Source organism: Lates calcarifer, linkage group LG20, assembly GCF_001640805.2.
Source record: "Lates calcarifer isolate ASB-BC8 linkage group LG20, TLL_Latcal_v3, whole genome shotgun sequence".
NCBI lineage: Eukaryota > Metazoa > Chordata > Actinopteri > Centropomidae > Lates > Lates calcarifer.
In genome coordinates, this window is record NC_066852.1 from 20,230,632 (window position 1) to 20,253,143 (window position 22,512).

Sequence of the window (22,512 nt, forward strand, 5' to 3'; positions counted from 1 at the left end):
CGGACAACTCTTTCAAAATAAAATCGATACGGTACGCGTTAAAATAACAAAGAATTTCAATAAAAAGCTTTATTTAGAAAGACATGACGAATTATACTGACACATGACATATGGAAAATAAACTAACAAAAGTGTTTAGAACAACTCTTAAAACTATGGATGTTGCTACAATTCATGATTTAACATGAATTTTGGATCACTCTCAACAAAATATAAGCATATATTAGAACTGATGACTTACCAGCTTCAAAAACCTTTTGCTAGTGTTATAATTCTTAAGTCATGAAATATTAAAAGAATTTATTGTATCTGCATAAACGATAAGAAAAAAAATCTAAAGATAATAAAGTGTCCAGAGGGGTGTGTCATGTATGAGACTGACAGTAGAATCAGCTGTGTTTGTTTTGTTCTCAGTCTACATATGTTCTGGCAGAAGCTCAGAAGAATGGAGCAATGATTCATAGGAAAGACAGAACAACAGGTGGAGTGATCCAGGAAACACGACAGTACCTGTAATGGGAGAAATGAAAGACATCCATTTAGAGATTTAATATTGTGCCCTCAGATACACGATCAACCAAGACAAATTACACATGAAAGGCCTGTAGTTTACATAGCTATCTTTATATATATTTTAAAAAATAATTAAAAAACCTATAAGCTATGCCTTACTTTGAACTCTTATACTTTTCCCTGATGGCCTGTTGTGGGCGACTCTCTGCACTGATGTATAGCTTGTGGAGGTCAATCAGGCAGGGAATAATATCAGCCATGGTATAGCCAGTAAAGGCATGTAAGGAATCAGGCTACAATATGAAAACACTGAGTATAAAAAGTCAGATTTTGGTTTATGCCTTTAGAGTTTCTCATGAAAGGGACTTTTAGCTCTGAAAACATTGATGTAGGTAAACTTACCCAGAGAGATTTGTTAACAGTGTAGGCAGCTAGGCAGTAAGCTGCAGCTGCCACTATAGATGGGGTGTACTGTATGAATGGTTCAATTTCCAGCAGGCTCAACTCAGCTACATACTAGAGGCAGAAAAATGCAAATCACGATCAAGAGAAATGGGAAACTGTATCTTCCAAAGCCAGGGGGCAGAAACCCAAAGTCTGGCTGACATCTGAGTGACTCACCAGGGCCAAGCTCTCTGTGTTGGCACAGACAGAGTGGACAGACATGAAAAGGCGAAGGAACTGGTTTGTGGTGGGCGCTGCCATCTTGAAGGCCAGTGCTCTTAGGAAAACATGCTCCATTCGAACCAACTGCTTCTTAGTGTAGGTGCTGTCTGTGATGTACACAAATTCATTCAGCTCAGGAGGGAAGATCTCCTCATATTTTCTACAAGGTGAAAGACATCAGGTTGTAGGTTACCATCAATCACTGAGCTGCTGCGAATCGATGAGTACAAAATGTTCTGACAAATCAACAACTGGACTTGGGAGGGAAAGCATCAATTAGAAATACAAGAAACCTAAGTGTGTGCTTACGAAGCAATCAGTAACGCAGCTGTGCCGACCAGCTGCAGCTTGCCCCGTTTCAAATACGCTGTGCAGGAGAGAAAACGGTCCAAGTAGTTGACAGCAAGGTACAGTGTTTCAGAATGAAGCTGGTACTCCTGAACGACCTCCACCAGCCAGTCGACCAGGATGACCCGCATGCTACTGGTGATCTCTGGATGCTTCTCTAAGTAACCAGGCCTTGGCCTCAACTTCACCTGGTATTAGAAAAAAATCACCATGAAGAATTTGCAGTGAACTGAGGAGTAATATCTCATAACGTGCATTTAATGCTGATCATACACAGTAATAGGATTGAAATGATTCTGTGCTCATAGATCAGATAATTTCGCACTTCACTCTCCCTCAGGTGTCGGTGAATGTCGTCTGCATACTCAGACACACACAGCACACCCTCTAACATCAGGGAGTCATCTGATTCAGACTGCATGGAAGCATCCTGGCATGAACCTGTGAGAGGAACAGCAGTCGGAAGATAAACATAAAGACAAGAAAAAAGTTTTACTTGGTAGTCTTGTGTCTTTATGTGACAAACTCACTTGAACTAAGCTCCAGCAGGAGTCTCAAATCTTCATTTTGCAGTGCAGCAGTTTGGGTATGTAGGTAATAGCTGTCTGAAACTACTTCTTGACCAGAAGCTGCAAGAACAACTTCACAAGCCTCTTCAACATATACATCATAGCTGGAACTGGAGGGACAGCGAAGAAAAGTGTGCTGAGAGCTGTCTGAGACCGAACTGTGTTTGGAAAATTGGCTTCCCTGCAAAGAAAAATGAGTCAGCAGGATTGCCACATCAAATTGAAATGTGAATGTTCTGTGAGGGGAAACTGAATTGAGAAATCACAAAAAATAAAAAAATTAAAAAAATGTAATGCCTTCCTCCTGTGCCACTCTCTCTCACCTGGCTGAGGGATCGACCACGTTGCTCGTTTTCTGACAAGACGCCGAGCACTGTCCGCTGCTTGGTCCTCTGGACCAGTGATGCATCTATTTTGCTTGAGGGTTGAATATTTTCTTTCCTAGTGTGACTGCCGCAATGGGCATTGGTGTTGAAGTTCATCTTTAAACAAGGAAACAAGGGAAGATCAAGGGGAAAGTGTCCAACATGGTAAAAAGAAAAGGCAAAATAACAGAAACACAAAATTAATTCAACATCAAGTTTCCCAAATTATTACATATGCACCTAAAAATATGGATAATATTCTGTTGAATTGCAAATCTTGTCAATCCCCTTTACAGTATGTATACTTGGCCTGTTGATGATTAAAATTACAGGCAAGTAGAAATAAAGATTAATATAATTACTGGTACACAAATTTTGTTGTAACATACTGGATTGCATCTAAGTTTAATAATTGTTTTGTCTATAAAATATCAGAAAATAGTTCCCAGATAAGGTGTTCAAACTCAAAGATATTCAATCTACTAACATATGAAGGAGAGCATCAAGAGGGTGGGGAAAGTCAATGTTTGGGAATGTTGCTTGAAAAATTACTGAAATGATTAAGTATAATAAGAATAGCAGACTAATTTTCAATAACTGATTAATAGTCTCAGATCTACTCATAAAGGTTACAAACATAAACAAATTAGTTGAAATCTGCGGGCAAAAGAGCTTTTAAAGTGTATAAATGAAGTGGAAGTAAATATTTAAAACATAAATGGGTTTCCCAAATCCATACTACAAATCTGATCTCCGACGCGTAGGTGCACTGAAGGTGTCAAAAACATCATAACCATGGTTACAAGAATTGATCAGGGGTCATGAATCACAAACACAAACACAAACGAGGGAGAAAAACAAAGCTGCATCACTTCAGTGTAACACAGCCCAGCGATTGTTTCCTGTCGGTTTCAGATGTAAAAAACAATCCGTCATATGTTCCTAAACTGCAAACTCACCATAATCAGTATCAGCGTAGTTAGTTAACAGCCTAACGTTACAAGCTGGAAGCGGGAAAACATTCCACTAACGACTCAAGCGGATTAATTAACCACTGACTTTCTTACTCTTGACAAACAGCGACCTCTAGCTGCGCTCAAGCGACTTTAAACAGCTTCCTGGATGTTTTGTCCAGCGGCAGTGTTTCTCTCAGGTTGCCTTGTAAACTAATCAGCTGTTTCCTGCGCAGCGGTTTCTTTGTCCAATCACGTGCCCGAACGTAATGACTGACGGTCGACGTCATACGTCAGGAATCCCTCACTGGGTTCACCTGAGCTCCACTGTACTGTACTACGGCCTCTTTTTCAGGGTGTTTTTGCATGAGTATCTCAAGTACAGGTGATATTTTTTAACTCTGTATAACTTGATTAACCTGGCTATGATTTGTAGCGTCTCACATGGTAAATGTAACTTTCTACTGTATGCACTTGGACTGAAGAAAGACACACAGCACTTATTAGCTGTCAACATACTGAGAAATTCATTGTCAACATACACACTGAGGATCTCAATATCTACTGCTCTCTGAATGATTCTCATTAAATTACACTATTCTTGTCAAATTCTTCATTTATAAGATGAGATGCTTCATTTTTAAATTTAATAAGATATAGGCAACATAACTTTTTTACTTTAATTTCTCTAATTTATGTTTAAAATGAATTAATTTACAACTAGAATTTGTCTTTCTTATAAGAACCATCACAGACTTTGCAATGTTAGTGACTCCTTTGTTTTTGATTGACTACTACAGCAAACATTAACTCTGCTGTGTTCGAACCAGCTGTGGGTTTGGGGTGTTTCAATAGACACCTGAAAATGTTTAGGTGTGGTCCTGGACAACATGTCTTTCCTTTTTGGAGATACTGATCTGAGGAGAGCCTTTGTCTGCATGTCATGAGATGATGTGTGGTCTGCTGTTGAGGCAGGAATAGCAGTGGGGGTTTAGTTTAGAAGACAGAAAGTAGAAGTGCTGAATAGGATATGAAGCCCTGGGCAGGTCCAGTGTTGGTGACAACAATAGCGAGTCTAGTCTTGGATCATCGACTGCCTGAAGTTGTGAGGAGCTAATTTTATACAGTAACCCATATGAAAAATCAGGAGATTTCTTTACAACCTCACACGTCCACTGGTTGTCTTGGTTAAATGGTGAACAACTGCATTATTTACTCGCTTGTCACTGCTGTTGTCTTTGTTGTTGCTGTGGCTCAAGCTGTTTGGCTGCATCCCACGACAGAGGAGTGATAATGATCCAAAAATAGGTTCAGACAACACAGGAACATGGTCTACAGCAAAGATCAACAGCAGATAAAACACAGACATCCGCAGTGCATAACAGAGACATATCATCCTGCTTACACACCACTGTTATATTCTGTAAGTATTAACACAGCTACACAGAGGTTCAGACTTCACCTGTAATATGGGTGAGGATATGTCCTGTCAGAGTGTTTCCCTGTGTTTCTTCTTACAGATCTGGTTAGTGTCCTATAGGTGGGAGAAAATACATGACGCAGCAGAGCGACTCTGTAATCTGCTTTTAGGAGCCAGAGTCCCCACTGGTCCATTATTGGTTTAAAGATAAAAACAAAAGAGAAAAAAAGAGGAAGAATAATAAACACACTGTCATTGTACAACACTTGAGTAGTTATAAACTGTAAGTTGCTGTGTGCCCTACATAGACCGTACCTGAGAAATTAGAAAAACGTCAATATAGAAGGATACGACCTGCTGACAGCCTGTGAGTTCTTCATTGTCCATCAGATGGCAGGCTTTCTCTTCACTGATAACAGCCTGATGTTCTTCATAAACTATAAAGTCAAGCAGATTTTTGACATGTTGTCACAACAAATAAACATTTTAGAGCTTGTCAGATTATATAACCAAATATGTGCAGAGTCTAACCTTGAGGCTACAACCCCAATGAGTAAAATAAGCCTGGCTAAATGTATAATGACTGTAAGACTTTGTGACCCTGTTACATCTAATTTTACAAATCATCACAGAACCTTTGCTCTGCCAGACTCCTCAGGGATGAAGATGGTGCAAAGTGGTGAAATATCCAGCTGCTTAAAATACCAAAGTGACTCTTACTCAACTTAATCATCCATCTTTCTTTCACTGCAAACCATTTGGATGTCTATTGTCTGAAATTATTATTATTAAATCACAGCAAGGAGTACAGGAGGTATGCCAAAGAGGCAGGTATAGGAACTTAGCAGGACCCAGGGGCATTAACTGCAGTCTTGTCATGCTGCTGCCTCTGCTGAGCAGCTCCAGTGGAGAAACAGGGGGATTAAGGATTCCAATTTGCAACCTTTTGGTCACAAGGCTACTTCTTGAACCTTCTGCAAACCATCACTAGTAATACTTTCCTGACGGCTGTATCTGATGGAAGATGCTCCCACTTGTTTTTTACTGGTTTATTTAACCTCCTCCTTTAACCAGAATGGTTTGTTGAAATCACATTTTTTTTCTTTGCCAAATCTGGCTCGATTTTAGTTTTATACAAATATGTTGACTGAGTGTTTCAATCCAAACACCATATGTTGGAAAACAAACATAAAGCACAGTCTACATAAAGAGGTACATTTCCCCCCAAAGGATCTTATAATTATGCAGCAATCCATAATTTTCTCCCTATCAGTGTAGGCTGACAAAATGTTATATATGTCACACACACACACTATATATATATATTTTAATTCTGTTCAAGTTGTTATGATAATGGTACCTTTCTGTAACTCTGTTGGCAGGAAGACCTAATGCTATAAATATGTGTGAAAACATGAAAAAAAATCAACTCTTCCTCTTGTGAAATTTTGTAAATTTTGTAAGAATAATAATAATAATAAAATAATAATAATAATAAAAGAGTTCTCTAGAATACAAAAGGCCACTTCAGTAATACATCTCTTAGGCTAACACCAAAACTACACTTCTAAATGTATTTTTAATAACCTGCAAGACAATATTGCCTGGAATTAGTTTTGGTATAACAGCGCAAACATCATGACTCGAAAGCCTATTTTATTTGAACTAAATTAAATTTTTACATGATTACATCCGCTGTTATCTGGGTGTGAGATCATAAAGCTTAAGATAATTAAGTCATTTTTCTCAGTCCTACTGAATCTTTTTCTTATGCAGCTGCTGTTCTGCAGGTGTGTAGAGAACATTTTTCCAACCATGTGCAGTTTTCATCTTAATTGTTTGTGTAAAATTTCAGTTTGTGGAGCTGAAACAGATATCAATACCAGTTTCCCCAAGTGCCGAGGCTGAGACAAACAAATACAAAATAAAAGAAGGTTGAAAAAGGAGAAGGTTCAGTGAGTAATTTTCTCTCTGACAGATAAAACGTGATGGAACTTTGTTCTACTGCAGACCTGATGAAATATCCTCACCTATTTGGTCCAGTAGAGATGGGGGATAAGGTGTCCTGCTGCTGTGATTTTCTCCTCTCAAAACAAAATCGATATCTGTTCACATTGTGCTGAGAGGGGGCACTGAGTCATAGACACACACACACACACAAAAACACAAACATGGCACCTGCTCGGGGGACAGTCTCTCCTGTCTTCCTCTGTCTTTTCATCCCTCTTCCTCATTTCCGTTCAGTCCCTAAGCAGATGCAGATTGCTTATGACAGATAGCATTGGGCTGGTGCCATTTCATTACCATGATGTATTAGTGGTGACAGGCTTGGGCCAGACGGGCTGAGGGTTTGTTTGAACATCACCTCTAAAAAAAAATAAATAAAAAAATATAAAAAATACTGTGCTATCCAGGAGCATCCTCTCAACTGAGGATGGACATGTCTCATCAGCAGCGTCTTCATCCACTGGTGTTACCCCTGTTGGGAGACATCACAGCTGAGATTGTCTCATACCCTGAGCAAAAAAAAAATGTTGGTTTTAAAAAAAAAAAAAGTGAAACAGACAACTCACCTGGAGAACAAAGACATGAAAAGGCAACATGATCTGCTGAGATTTCTCCATGTTGAAGAGGCATTTTCCCACCACCTTTTGCAGGATGAGAAATTAACTGATCATTATTGGATCCAAATTTAAGAATCACAGTCAAACAAGTCTCTTAAGTAGCACTAATTTGCAATATCTGGTTACTGATGGCACACTTAGTTGCACTGTAAGGTCTTCCTAGGTATCATTATCTTTGTCTTTTCAGTCTCTGCCATCTTCCCCACAATCCTCAGCTCCCAATCATTCCACTGACATGGCTCCTTAAACAGAGAGCGAGTAATTGCCAGAGCAGGTTAGCAAATGATTTGGGAAAACACAACATCATGAGAGCGCACAGCTTTCACACCCCATCAGAATACAGTTAGATAATTGGCTGATTGCAAGTTCTATTGGCAGCTCAGGAACCTTCTGTTCCCACAAGGAGTCTGTTGGAGGTTGATTGGTTGATGTATCTGCAGTCTGCTCTCCTTCTTTATCAGTTATGTGTGTGTAGGCTAGACAAAATGATGCAAATGGAAAAGGTCTTAAACTCTTCAGTTATTACTGTCATAATTACAAACACTGCTACATGGATGGGTCACGTTAGGTTGAAGGCCAATTAGCAGCATTTAGCGGCTCTAAAGGAAGTCTGGCAATCTGTACTTTGATATCCAAGATTTCAAAGCAACACGAGACAACTAACAGAACTCCAAAGAGGCCGAATCGTCTGTGCCAAACTGCAGGAGTCATCAGTGAACTGCAGAATTATTTAATACGTGGAGGGGAAAGCGTCTCAAACCCCCCTGACAAACAAGAACAAACCGCGTCAGAAAGGAGTCATAGTGATAACAAGTCAAAAATAACTAACAGGAAATTAATCTATCAGTGAATCCATCTATATTCCTCTTTGCCTCTTGTCTGAAGGTCAAATGTCTCACCCAGCCTTTGTGCTAGAATAATGTTTTATTTAATGATGCTTATTTGGATCAAAGGACCTTTTGTTGAGGAATATGATGTGGAGATTTGGTGCCAATCTCTTCCATTAAAAGGCCCATCACTATAATGAGCCAGGGGCATGAAAAGAAAATGAGCTCTGAGAGAGAGGAGGGGCGTGTTATGTCAAGGCTGAGAGCTCATATTGTGTGTTTTTTATTATGGTGGAATAATTATGCTGCTTAAAATCGGGACACCAACACACACACACACATGCACGCGGGCTATTTAACCAATCTGTAACCAGAGGATAACATATTATGGAATATCAGAGTATACGCCACAAACCTTTGATTAAAGTTTAATTGTTTACTTTTTGGGATCTGCGGCATTTTTTTCTTCTATTAATTAACTATTGGGAGTGATTTAGAGATGAAGACAAGCGAGTGAGAGGGAGAAAGTAAAGTCAACCATTTCATATTCACTGGATGACTGGAATGTTGAAAGACATTAACTGAAAGGCAAAGAGTTGAGTTGTAGTTTTTGTCGTTGTATCCTCTTATAACTGCGATGGCTAACTTGTGCATCAAATATCTCCCTGTCTCTCCAAGCCCGAACCGAACGTACTGTATGAATTATGAATGCCTGAAGAGTAAGGGCTTTTTTCTCCCTTTTTTTATTTGCAATTTAAGGGCCCCAAATCTTTTGGTGCACTAAATTATTCATATATTCAAATGAATCTGACTTTGAGGACATTTTTGCCTTTCTTCTCCTCTTTCATGAATTTAGAGTGTACCCTTCAGAAGGATGGGGCAAAATTGCCAAGACTATTAGTGGTAAAGGTTTTAGCAGAACAGTGTTTTCAAAAGGCTTCGGCCCACTTTGGGGGTTTCTTGCTCAGCCTCAGACATGTGTTTTGGCACACTGGGTCCTGTTGTCTTTTTTTGTTTCTCTACTTGTGGGGGGATGTTTTTGAGACAGTGCCGATATTGCGCTGCCATCTCTCTCTCTCTCTCTCTCTCTCATTGTTATTCCGGACAAGCACTCGCCTGTCAGTGCTGCTGTCCTGTGTGTCAATGTGTGAGTGTGTCACTGTTATGCCTCAGTATGTTCTCTCGGTTCAGTGCTCTCAGATCTGTGGAGATCTTTGTGATTGGCATGACACTACAATGAGACGAAAAGCTGGAGTGTAGTGTATATATGTTGGCCGATGTCTGATCTTCAAAATCTTTGAATGCGAAACTGAAAACGACGACGCACAATATCTCGGAGATGTGGACAAAACATATCATACTCTAAGTGTCTGTTCAAGATTAGGGATGCAAAGATACTTTCCTGCTGCAATGAGGAGAAGTCAAGTGAAACAGTCAGCTTTCCTGTGCTCATCAAAGTCTTAAATTTAGCTTTTGTGAGCCTCTCTCTCAGTGGGGTGCTTTGAAAATTGCTTCATATTACCAGAGAGATGTAAAGCCTATCTGCTGCTTCATCTAAAAACATATTTGCTACTAATATCTTGACACTTTCCTGTCTGTTATCTCAGAGTTTTAAGATGTTCCCACGAGCTTAGCAGAATGAGTTTGTCAAAATCCCGACACACACACATACACTTTTTAGCCAAAAATAGTCCCCAAATGCAGTTGCAGCCCCCCCTCCTCATTAACATGCAGTGCAGTGGTACTGGTGTCCTCACAAGGGCAGCGCTAGGATGGCACAGAGTCAGAACGGGGCTGGGATATCAGGGAATGACATGGAATCGGCAGCCACTTCTTCGCCTTCCGGGATTAGTGACAAAAGCCAGCTGAGGCCAAAGCTCTTATCTCCATCCCTCAGTCCTCTCTCGCGTACATATACATGCATACACAGACAACACTAAAGCACACAAAACCACTCGAGTTTGCGAAGACACAAGTATATGTACTCACAGTTAATTAGCTTTGCAAAACATGGTCCCTCTTTAGGAAAATGGTATGGTGTGTGAGTGTGTGTGCCGATTCCCTGTCATAGGTTTAGAAATGGTGTGATTAGTAGAATGAAGGTCAGGGGAAATAATTATTAGAATAATTAAATGATGTGCAATGCTCCTTCCCTCTGTCCTTGGTTTCTCCCTCAGCACTATCACCACCAGTGAAACTGCCTACAGCGTCTCATTAAAATATTTATCAACATTTTTTTTCCCTTTTGGGTGATTTAGTTTTAAGAAAATATTCACAAATAGATATCTGCTCATCGGATGAATCCCAGACCTCCTCACACAGCGGTCAGCTTTGTGTCTGAAGTACACATTAATACGAGCCATGTGATGTTCGCAAACGCTGGATTTGGATGTGAAATAATCTCCCTCTTATCTCCACTCCCTCTCTTCTCCTCTGCTGCCATTTCCCCCAGGTGCCCGTGTCAGCGGGCAGATGGCAAAAGACAGAGGCATCTGTGAAGAAGGAGGTGCCTTTTCCCCTTCACAGAGCAGGGACAGGTGTCATCTGCCACACAATTAACACCTTCATGAATACCATTAAGGCGCTAACAAGCTCATATATGAGATTCAGAGTCACGCGCAAAATTTATTTTAGATCAGAAGAGACTGAACCTTATTTGGAGTCTTTCATTCCAAAATTAGTTACCTACTCTTAGAATAATTTTTACCATCAGAGTAAAGCACTTTAAAAAGGATTGGTTCACTCAAACGGCTAAAAGATATTTTCTCAAGCAGAAAAACACTCTCTTAAAAAACTATGAATTAATTATGAAAACTGTTCATAGTATGTGGATTAGCCAAAGTGATTTAAATGTCCTATGTTCATTAGATGTTTCTGTACTAGAGGTGATATGTATCTCAGCGTTTCCATGTCCTGTCCTCTGTTTTCCTATCAAAAGTACTCAGTTAGACAAACCCAAGATGCTCACTTACAGAAAGATGATTTCTTTTTCTGAAAAGACATCAGCACCAGGGATGGTAATGTTAGTCTGCTGGTCCAGATTGGATTGGTACTAAATTTTGTACAGATGTTCATGATTGTCAAACGATGTAATAAATGTGGTGATCTCAGACTTTTCATCTAGCGCCATCATCAGATCCGAAACTTTGATAAATGACCAAACACCTGCAAAACTACATCACACTCTCATGGGCCTCAGCTCTACTTTGTGTAACACAAGCTACCTTGCTACTTTGTCAAAAAGATGGTGCCCATGATAAACATAAACATGCTAGCATCATCATTGTGAGCAATGTACACTGATGCTTGTGTTAACATTCAGCTCAAAACACCACTGTGCCTAAGAACAGCTACACAGAGCCACAAATCTTGTTGAAATATATTCAGTGCTGCCAGCACCACAAACAATTCCCCCTCCATTACACTGGGGTGGAGAAAGAAACTGGAGATGCATATTTCAAATATCTGGCCAGAACAAATTTAAAACCATTTGCTTGGTTTGATACCTCGAGCGGTGAGTGAGATTTTTTTCTAAATGTTCTTCTAATTTGGGGGAGCTGACCCTTTAATAAGATAAGGAGTCCATGATGTTGAATCATCCTGTGTTTCCTGCTCAACAAACAGGAAAAAATCTTGTTTCATAAGTAATTTGTTTCAACATATGTTCATTGGGTGGGGGTGGGGGGTGGGGGGGGTAAGGGCTCTAAGATGAAGAGAGGCGTTGAGAGCAGTGCTGTGAGATTGAGGGGTGTTAAAAGCTGTTTCTTTCTTCTTGGGCCGCCCTTTTCTCATTCATCTGCTGGTTTGGGGGTCTCATCTGAGGAGCTCAGTCTGCTAGTACGTACGGCAGCCAGTTATTGCTCACCACTGGGTACTGTCTACTGACGCAGTTTGCCGAGAGCAGAGAGTGAGGCTGCATCCCTTATACAAACACTAGACGGGTGAGACCTGAAACAAAGGCTTGATTGAGCGTGTGTGTGGGAGGGTGTACATGTGGTGACAAATACTGATTTATGGGTTGATTTTTCAAACCATTTATCTGACTGTATGTCTGTTGATTTTGCCATTTGTCTGCCCACGCTGGCTAACTATCAGCTTAACTGTGAGGAATATTTGCTCAGTGAAAACGAGAGCACAGAAGTACACAGAAGGATAGATCTGACTGGTGATGTGATCATTATTGAAAGGTGACGAGTGGCGGAGAGAGACAGTGGGAGGGCGGAGACAGAGGGAGTCACACAGAGAGAGAGGATGGGATTAGAGTGAGAACTACTCCCTCTCTACTCTTTCCTCTTCACCACTTCGAGTATAAAGAAAAACCTCAGTATCATTCATTAGTTACAGCCTCTCACTTACAGGCCCTCTGTGTGTGTGTGTGTGTGTGCGCATGTTCCCTTTTGAATGCGAGCCCATTCATAGAGAGAGGGTCCACGTCTGATATTGTCTACTCCAGCTGTAGTGCCTGTGTTGTGTGTCTGAGAGTGCGTGTGCGTGAGTGAGTGGGTCACACTGAAAGACAGAAGGGGAGAGAGAAAGAGAGGGATAGAGAGAGCGGACAGGCTGCAAGAGAAGATCTCAGGGGCAACAGATCTGGTTTGCCTCAGCTGAAAGACCAAACACAACGGGATGGATTTCTGCACGACGTGAGCACCAGCGAGGGACAGCTCCCTCACACATAAAAAAGGTCTGTAACTATTCCTTTTTTTCCCCCAACAATTTCATGTTTGCAACTGATGCTTTAGGCAGTTTTTTATGAAATGTTTCCAAACTGTTTTTTTGAGGGAGACGGAGCGGGGTGGGGGGTTAATCTGATCTGGGAGAGGGGATTCCTGCTGAATACAAAAAGGCACCACTTGCCTCAAAATTTATCTCTGTCTCTTTTCAGCTGGCAGAAACTTTACTGAACGATTTATCAGCATCTGCAGAGCAGAAGTGAGAAAACAAAAGGAGGGAGAGCGATGTGGAAAGGAAGGTACGCAGTAATAGGGAAGATGAAATAATAACATGAAGGAAGAGAAAGACATAAATGTTCCAAGAGAGCAGCATCGAGTAAACAAGGTTAGAGGTAGGGGAGGTGGGTGGATTTGTGTATACTTTTATTCAGCAACTTGGGAAATAAGCGGGCTTCCAATGTGGCAGTTGAGAAAAGGAGGGAAAGAGCGAGTGATGAGTGGAGCAATTGTACCCCCTCCCGGACTGAGATTAAAAAGGGAAGAGGGCATAAAAGTCTCCTTTCAGTGAGAACAAGAGCGGGGTTTGTGTTTGCGCTGAAAAATGATGTGTGACTCATCCCGCTCCACCGTAATAAAACACAGGGTTAAAAATGAGCAGCGCCCAGACACAGACTCAGTTATCAGACTTACTGGCAACTGTGCTCAGACGCATCAGGAGTAATTAAAACAGATATGAGAACGAGGTGTAGAAATACACTTGGCCACGGGGATGAACAACGGGGGCGCGCACACACACACACACACAAATACTCAGACATCAAAGCAAAAAGAGCTCATTATCTATGCTGGCCACTGACCAAAAGAACCCTTCCAATACTTCCTATTCATAATGATCATTGTCTGCTCGGTTTTAGTCTCGTGTTACCTTTCTGTCAGTTATAATAAGCCTTTTGCAGTATCTCTGGGATCTCATTCCAGTTTTGGCCTTTTGAAATCTTTACTTTCATGCCCTGAATATCTGAGAGAATTGGATAACAGCTGAACAGCGGTGCTTGACCCCCGGTGTAGCTTCAAGTGGGCTCAGGTGTGCTGTGGGATTTTGTCATTCAAATGTAAAGGCAATGAATAAAAACAATAGTTTATTGTTTTGCAGACTCATTCAAATTCCACTTTTTATTTCTAGAATTTGGAGACTTATATTTCTACAGTGTTTTCAAGGGACATTATTTTTAAGTAAACACTGAAACAATCCAAACTGGTGAGAAATAGGTTGTTTAAATAAAATAAAATAAAAGTATGAAAATGGTTGAAAAAAACATCACCCTCTCCATACTTTCATCATTCCTGCATATCTCTGACCCCCCTCCGTGGGTTATCTGTGGTATTTGAGTCTGCAGAGGCGATTTGGAATTCATGTGGTTAAGCCTCAGGTCTGTTTTCAGCTGATCTGGCTCAGGATATGAGATATTTAACATGTTTGAAATTCAGGCTACTTTTATCTCCTGGCTATCTTCTGTTTGAGCCGAAACTGTATGTGTGTGTGTGTGATGAAAATCTTTGGGTTTTTTTTTTTGTTACATATGGGAATGTGGGAATGCATGTGAATGAATATCCTCAGTATTTCTGCTATTGGCTCAGCTCGTGAATACATATGAAAAACCATGCATGCATGCACGCACACACACACAAACACACACACACACATATAAAGATTATGGCTCAAATGCCATGACATTTTGCCACACATGGATCTTGTCCATTATTCATGAAGTCAAGAGCTAATACCAGAACTGAACAGACAACAGAATGTCTGTCTCTGGGAAGTTTGGGTTTTAGTAAATATTTGCATAGGCTGCATGCATGGACTGTAAAAAATTCCAGTAATAGCCAGGGCTATTTTCTATCACCAAAAGGGAGCTCAAGGTTAAATTAGAAACAGTGGAGAGTTTATATCTGTCTATGTTTGGTCCTGAATGAATTAAAAAAGCTTTCTGCACAAAGTCATACAATTTATCAATAAATACATAAAACCAAACTCACATCAAGCTTCTTCTATCTTAATATATAATAATGTAAGACTCCAAGAGCACTGGATATTTACGTAAACAGGACACATTAGATAAAACTAATTGCATATAATATACACAGAACAGTGACAGTGAAAAGATGAGGAGATGAGAAAATGAAGGAGGGTGGATGATGAGGAACAGATTGAGAAAGTGGAGCAGAGGAAGCTACACGGCACAGTGTCTCAGGAGGAGTTTGGCTGAACATACTCCACCAGCAGAAGATGAGATTGTTTGAGGAGTGACTTGCAAAGATTGTGCAGCTCAAGAAGGAGTCTGATCGGGACAAAAGGGAAACTCTGGGAGTCAAGGCTTACCATCTTTAAATTCAGACTGGTGGTGGACAAAACATATTCAAGCCAAGACCTTGCTAGGAATGGTGAGCAGAGACAGAAGAAAGCTGTGGAACTCATGAAGAGAAATATCCTCAAGGCCGTCTGGTTTTAAGACGTGTGCAGAGGAGATAACCAAGGCTATGCAGAATACATTAAAAGCTCTTGACAGAGTCGAGAGGGTGATGCTGACATTGAAAACGCTGAATATATGTAATCAGAAAAAATAAAGTCATAGCTGAGAGTGAAAAGCCCACTGAACCCACTGAGCTTTAGAGCCACCAGAGGACCTGTGTGTTCTGTTGACAAAGACCCCATGCTCTTTGCTCAAAAAACAACCAAAAAAACTTTTTTTTCCAATCTGACCTAAATAAGAGCATATGTACGAGCTTTCAATAAATACTTAAGTGGTAAACATTCCTCTTGTTTCTTAAAGAGGACCTGAAGTCTCCAAGACCTAAAGTGGAAGATTAGAGTTAAGAAAAAACTGAAATTAAGCCAAAGACTAAAGAACAAATGAGATTACAGCTCAGTAGGACAGAGATAAAAAAAAAAAAGGAGGTACAATTTATTCTCCAGGTCTCAGAAAAGAAGTGCTGTTAAAATTGGGCTCAGTTGATCAAAGATAGTGACAAAGATCAATCAAAGGACTTGTTTTTGCCTACCACTGGCAGCTTGACTTCTCACCTTGCTACAATGATGTAGAAGTGTCCTTGAAGGTGCTGCAGCACCTCCTAACATCACTGTTGAGTGGGATTTTGGGTTCAACAGAGAAAACGTTTGACCACTCCCATACCACTGATGCTGGGTGTGGTCAGAGGTGAAACACTTGAAACTTTCAACAAGAGAAGTGGCACTAAATCACTGTGTTTCCTGGTGCCTCGCGTGAAGTTACACTTTAAGAAGGAAGCCAACGAGAGAATGGCACAGCTGGATATCACTGATGTCCTGATTCGATTTTGATTCATAAAAGTTCAATGGTGGTTAAGATCTTTTCAGAATTAATCCTGGAAACTTAAATAAATACATCTGTATTTTTTTTGGAGTCTACATGTGCAAAACAGCTGAGGGAGAATAATTAAAAACACTCACCCCTAACAACTGAGTCATCATTACACATATTTTAGACAATAAATCCTATCCCATACAGCTATGCATGGGCTGTCAGTAGCAGATGTTCTGAGCACAGACAGGACATAAACTGACCGTCTGTTCACTAATTCATCTGCACTGTTTGACTGTTTGTTTTGACAAGAAATCAGCCTGATATCTGCAGACAGCCGGTTAAATAGTGTTAGCTGCCTGGCAGGGACGTACTGAATAAAGTGGAATCTACTCACTGTTCATTCAACTTCCACGGTTTCACATCTTGAAGCCAGAGATAGTATCTCTTCAACAAACACAAACCAAGAGCTCAGATAAGTGCGTAGAGTCTTTTTTCAGGGTATCCCTCTGATAGATGTGATCTCCAGATTCACTTCAAGATAGCCGGAGTCATGACAGTCCCTTTAACTGCGTGTAACTGTTCATGTTGCAGTTTGCAAGACCATCATGACTCAAGGGCAGCTCATATAGCCGGCTATCATCTATTTTAGTGCATGTGCATTTTGTAATAACTCAACTTCCACAAAATAGACATTTTACCCATCATGCAGCTCTGGCTGAACCACTTACAAGAAGTAACCACTGTACAACAATTAGCACAGATGTACATGTTCACTGAGAAAAAGCACAAAGATCGGTCTCAGGACTATAAGAATAGATACTGGAGCTTTCAAATAAAAATCACTATTAATCAGAAAATTGTGTCTTTTTAATCTATCCCTAAAGAGTGGACATGTGGCCATGTTGCTTGGCAGGATACACATAATGCAAAAGAGACCAGAATAATTTACGCAGATCCAACACATCATACTTACTGCCTAAACGATGCAAAAAGTCAAGACATTTATGGAATTTTCCTGCATAAAGATACATAATTTTCCCAATTAGCCCTTGGTGTTCTCCTTGTTACAGCCGTAGCTATTCCCAAGGAAAATAACTACTGGTATTTATTATACGTAGGTGTTTGTGTGTGTGTGTGTGTGTTCATGTGTATGTCTGACCTCTTCAGCCTCAGCAGGACTGCCCTCTTAAAGTAGATTAGCTTGAAAAAGAACTGAATGTACTGTGTTGCCTGGATACAAAAAGCATCATTAAGCACAATTATCAGCCACTTCAGCTCACACTGAACAAGCTTCATCACAGATTTGAAAACAACATATCATTAACGAAAGCAACCTATACACAGCAGAGGAGAGTAGGAGGGAAAGACAAGACAAGGATGGCGGGTAAGACGAGGAAAAGGTGGCAGAGTAGAGGAAAAGAAGAGATTAGAGCAGGGAGATATAGATTGAGCAAGACAGCAGGGGGGTTTGATGTCATGTTCATGGACATTTCTGACAAGCACATGACATGACTGACACATTTTGTGCTTACAAGAGGAAAAACTGAGATGGAATTTGAAATTAGAAAAAAAAACAGGTAGAGTTTTTTTCCTCCCACTATCAGCAATTAAAACTCTCAGAGGCAATGTTGTTAATATACCCAAAATCCAGATGATCAAATCATTACAGGAATGAAATTAATTGAAGTACATTTATGAGGACACCAGACGGAGGGAATGGCAATGTCTGTGCAGTGAATATCAACACTCCAACTCTGAAAAGTTGGAGAGAAACAGACAATATAAGTCAACAAAAGCCAAGCAGCAAGAAAGTTTTCCACTGGGCAGGGAGGACCGCTGGGAGTATTTGATAAAGAAAACAGAGCTGGGGCGAGAGAGAGCATGCAATCACAGAAAAGAGAGTGTAGTCTAACTCATCCCTCCTCATTATGCTGTGTATGTCCCTGAAGGTACAGTGGGCTGTAAATTAAAGAGAACAGAGATCTTGTCAACTGTACCATCCATAGAGAGACAAACGGAGAGGGGGGGGGGGAATAAAAGGGAGCGAATAAGTAGAGAAGAAAAGAGTTTGGGGACAGAGTGGCTGGCTTATACTTCAAAAGCCATATTACACAATAGGAGATTAAGAAAAGTTTTGTACCGGCAGTGTTACAGAGACTCTGAATGAAATACTGGTGCAACACATTAAAACACAGGAGTTACCTGTGCAAAACATACGGACTGCAATACTAAACAACACTGTTCTTATCATCTGGCCTTAACTCAGCATGCATGTTCATGTGTTCTGCCATCACTATTGCCTGTGAATAACCTCAACATATAGTCTTAGTATAAACCCTCCATGATATTTCACTGTAAATGTTCTGCACACAACAGCAGTAAACACTGACTGTGTAGGTGATATTTCACCTACACTCTACAGGCTAACAGGTGTAAATCTGTTAGCTACCTGCTTGTCCACTTAAACTGAACACACTCCGAGTCCACTGTTAAAAGGTCAAAGTAAAAAGCTATAAAATAACACCAAACAAACTAATGGGGTTGGTCTAGTCTGCACAGTTTTATAGTGTACAAGAATTTATACAGTATTGTCTCGCAATAACAGTAGCACCATAGTACAGTCTGCAACACTGTTTATCGTCTGGTGTTTCAGTTAGCTAAACTTTGGAACGGTAAACACTATGTTGCCACGGATTTAGCTAGTTGTCCTGTGGCCTACAACTTTCGTTTTTAGCCTATATTTGTGAACATTTTGGAAAATGAAGTAAGCCGAATTTACTGTTAGCTGTTCCTTTTTGCTGGATACAATTAAGTGTACAGACAACTGCTGATGAATCGCTTTGATACTGGAAAAACCTAAAAATCTGATGATTCTCAGGCAAGTTCTGCAAAGATAAGGAACGTCTTTTTTCAGTGATTTCAGGTCGTGGATGTAATGGTCTCCTCGGAAAGTATTCGCACTGAATAAAAAAAAAGTTTCACGAAGTTATGACTCAGATTTTTGACACAAATTCCGGCAACCTGGGCTAAGGGTTTTAAAAGTAGTTTACCTTGATTGCCTCCAGGAGCTGTTCATCACTGTCACAGCTGCAGCTGCTGATGGTGTTGATAAGTGGGACAAACAACAATAGCTAACTTCCCCCTGTTTTTAGGACAATTACAAACACCTGTTCCCCTTACATAAAGCAATATCTTTGCTTGAAAACAAACTCCGAACTCTTTCTAGGTGGAAATGCTACAAAAAATAGCTCAACATATAGCACACCGCCCAAATCCCGTTTTATGCCAAATTAAAGGGGACGTAGCCCAAAACCCACACAATCTGGCAACATAACATCAGCTCTCTGAGAACGAGCTCGAAATACCTCCTGCTCAACTTTTTCATAGTAGCACAACCACACATAAACTAAACAGTCTCCTCTGTAAAACTGCAAAATGACCAAACTTTGAACTGTATGCACTGGAACACAGTCTGCTAAACTCCCGAGGGGCCAGACATGCAGTTATTGCAGCTCAAGGGCTCATGCATGGAGAAGATGCTAATGAATATTTACTCCACACTCCCTGAATATAATGCAAGTGGCCATGCACACATATGGTGCTTTGTGAAATGCATAACCATGAAGTGGAGAGGAAGGAGCTGGCAGATAAGAGAGAAATGAGCATGTGCACACACACACACACACACCGCTGTGAGCCCAAGAGTGTGTGTGCTGACCTCTTGCTTTCATTCTGGTCATGGTCAATTATTCCTCTCTTTGAAGTGCCTCTCTCCGCTGTCATAGATCAAGTCAAGACACAGGGCTGGCCTAACCGAAATACAAATCAGCCTTGCTCTCCCTTTTTCCTCCTTGTCACTCTCCAACACAGAGACTGTGAATTTCTCTGCATTACAATGCTCAGACACATCTTCCACTCCAGTTTCGTGTCATGCAGTAATTTGCAGGGGAACATCATTAGCAGTATTAATATACAGTGGAGGAGGGTTGGCTCTCAGCTGTCTTTATGAAAGCTGATTATGAGGAGTTTAATTTCATCAGATAAGGATGCCTTCATTTACGAGCAGACGTGTCTCCAGGCATCGAGCCTGGCAGGCATTCAATGAGACAAGCACTCCCCCTGCTGTTACCGCTCACTGCAGTCCGGTCAGGGCAGTCCCTTCAACTGAATGAGGCTTTTCCATGTAAAACTATTCTTATTTGATGACCACAACAGATCAGCATCCTTTAGATATTTTGTATCTTTTGTGATTAGCCAGGGATTCTTCATTTATTAAATACCAGATGGGTAAGGTTAACCATCTAGGGCAACACAATAAAAGGTCTTTTGTCAATAACAGTTGAGTATTTGTAAGTCAATTTGGTGGTTTTTAATTTTCCTCCACTCTCCATCTGGTGCTCCAAGAGGACTAGAGGAAATAATTATTATTTACAACTATAATTTGATAGAAGTCTTTTCTGTTTCTGGAGCCCTTGCAGTAAACTGTTGGCCTTGAGTCAGAATTGCAGAAGTGCTCTCTGTCTTCCTTTTAATCTCTGCCAAGGCTGTTTGGAGGTTATCTAAGGATGCAGTTGAAAGCTCTTGTGTCAGCAAGCATCTGCTATGCTGAAGTGTCCTAGAGGGAGAAACTAAATCCCTGGCAGCTCCAGCAGACAAAAGAGAATTTCTTCTCCTACAGGTCGTTTAAGTAATGAATGTTGAAGTTCACTGTGTTTCTGTTGTTTTACAATAAATCTCACTCTTTGTTTTTTCTCTGCTACAAATCGAACATCAGCCAGAATGTCTGGGATGGACGTCCCACTGGTGGACCACAATGAGACTGGAATCTCTCCAATAGACAATGGCACCTTCCTGCGTTTCTCCCCGACCTCTGCCTCCACGTCAGCGGCCGCCTCGTCGCCGGGACGTCCGGGCAACGTCTACGTCTACGTGTGGCTCTTCCTCGGCCTGCTGGTGTTCCTGCTGACGCTGCTCATCATCTCCCTCCACAGGCTGAAGAACATCATCTCCTCCTCCTCCTCCATCCCCGACTGCAGCAGCGAGGGGGGGAGCTCCTTCACCAACATGGAGATCTGTAGCATCTCGTCCCAGAGGTCCACCATCTCCTCGCTGTCCACCTGAGGGAGGGAGATGGGAGAGGAGAGGAGAGCGCATGCAGACATGTGTACGTCCATGTGCTTTTGCTCCAGCATGCGTGCTTACATGCAAACAACAGGCAAGCGCATGCACACACACAAAGACATAGAGGTCTGTAGCTCCTCCCCACTGTGACGTGCAAACACAAAAACAAACCACCAGCTACAAAAGAGCTGACAATGTGGCTTCACTCTCCGTGCATGCATATTCTATTCCCGATGGTCCAGTGAGTCAGGTGTGTCTGTGCAATTTGCTAAGGCACAGGGGAAATATAGCGCACAATGTGATGAAGAGGTCTTGAGGACAAATGAACCTGAAAAATTCCCTCTGCAGGAAAAGAAAAGCATAAAGAGGACCTATTATCTTTCCTCCTCCTTTTTGCAAAAGTCATTTCTTGTACTGTACCTGTCATATTTACTGTAGAACAAACAGCATTGTTTTGAAGTGACGCTTTGTACAGCATGTCTCATATTGTCTGTAGACTATTAGCATTAAAATATTAAAGATTGCTTTGTACAGAAATGCATGCATATGTCTCAGGTGTTCAATAAGGCTTTGAGATGCTGTGAGGTACCTTTAAAAGTGTGCACCTGTCAAATTGGTTCATGATTATCCAGGTTCGGTGAGAGGAGGTTGAACAAAAGGAGATGACTGTCACGGTGCTGTGGATGGTGAAGGTGACAGAGAAATGAAGAGTATTGACAGACAGGCGACCACTGACTGCAGCTGCAGACAGACCAGGTCAAAAGTGGCACAAACTACAAGATGAAATTCTGGTCCTGAAAGACAGGTCTACCAGTGTAACAGATTACCCTCTCCGGCCTGTCAGCTCATATGGCGTCTGATCACAAGTCTCCATAGTGACTGGAGCATGAGAGGCTCCGCGCAGCTGTCAGACTTGTGTGTGTGTTCCAGGCTTAAGATAGAGGAAGGGTTTTTTCTGCTCAAAATACATCATTTTTTAAATGACAAAACTGTGAGATGTATTTTCTTTGACAGGGCAACAAAAATACATTCATAACACATTATTTGAAAGAGGTTCATTCATCTTTATCACACTTTTTTTTTCCCAAA

At 41.0% G+C, this 22,512-nt stretch overlaps 2 protein-coding genes across 10 annotated transcripts; one reads left to right on the plus strand and one right to left on the minus strand.

Moving 5' to 3' along the window:
• Positions 1-51: 51 nt before the first annotated feature.
• ccna1 (cyclin A1) lies at positions 52-19,596 on the minus strand. Of its 8 annotated transcripts, none has more exons than XM_051078699.1 (13): positions 19,353-19,595; positions 7,408-7,482; positions 7,237-7,313; positions 7,013-7,081; positions 4,877-5,271; positions 4,635-4,746; positions 2,420-2,578; positions 2,058-2,277; positions 1,853-1,968; positions 1,489-1,715; positions 1,135-1,339; positions 916-1,029; positions 52-510 (listed from the first exon to the last, which is right to left on the minus strand). In XM_051078699.1, exons 7-13 carry the CDS (start codon positions 2,576-2,578, stop codon positions 301-303), a joined length of 1,251 nt encoding a protein of 416 aa, XP_050934656.1. In that variant the 5' UTR covers positions 4,635-4,746; positions 4,877-5,271; positions 7,013-7,081; positions 7,237-7,313; positions 7,408-7,482; positions 19,353-19,595; the 3' UTR covers positions 52-300. The 8 variants fall into 8 exon arrangements, with proteins under 8 accessions (XP_050934656.1, XP_050934655.1, XP_050934654.1 ...); XM_051078698.1 differs by having other exon boundaries at positions 4,877-5,019; positions 5,150-5,271; positions 7,013-7,313; XM_051078697.1 differs by having other exon boundaries at positions 4,877-5,019; positions 5,150-5,271; positions 6,865-7,313.
• On the plus strand, positions 12,113-21,959 carry LOC108893871 (serine-rich and transmembrane domain-containing protein 1). Of its 2 annotated transcripts, XM_018692305.2 has the most exons (3): positions 12,113-12,969; positions 13,171-13,257; positions 21,077-21,959. In XM_018692305.2, exon 3 carries the CDS (start codon positions 21,082-21,084, stop codon positions 21,421-21,423), a length of 342 nt encoding a protein of 113 aa, XP_018547821.1. In that variant the 5' UTR covers positions 12,113-12,969; positions 13,171-13,257; positions 21,077-21,081; the 3' UTR covers positions 21,424-21,959. The 2 variants fall into 2 exon arrangements, with proteins under 2 accessions (XP_018547821.1, XP_018547820.1); XM_018692304.2 differs by lacking the exon at positions 13,171-13,257 and having other exon boundaries at positions 12,120-12,969.
• Positions 21,960-22,512: the final 553 nt, after the last annotated feature.

What these genes read in the sequence shown, in the direction of transcription:
- ccna1 (XM_051078694.1), bottom strand. An exon ending in GACACCTGAGGGAGAGTGAA is followed by an intron (nt 1,716 to 1,852) that starts GTGCGAAATTAT and finishes TTCTAATACCAG; the next exon opens with GTGAAGTTGAGGCCAAGGCC. An exon ending in ACACAGAGAGCTTGGCCCTG is followed by an intron (nt 1,030 to 1,134) that starts GTGAGTCACTCA and finishes TTCTGCCTCTAG; the next exon opens with TATGTAGCTGAGTTGAGCCT.
- LOC108893871 (XM_018692305.2), top strand. Translation starts at nt 21,082, where the DNA reads ATGTCTGGGATGGACGTCCCACTGGTGGACCACAATGAGACTGGAATC.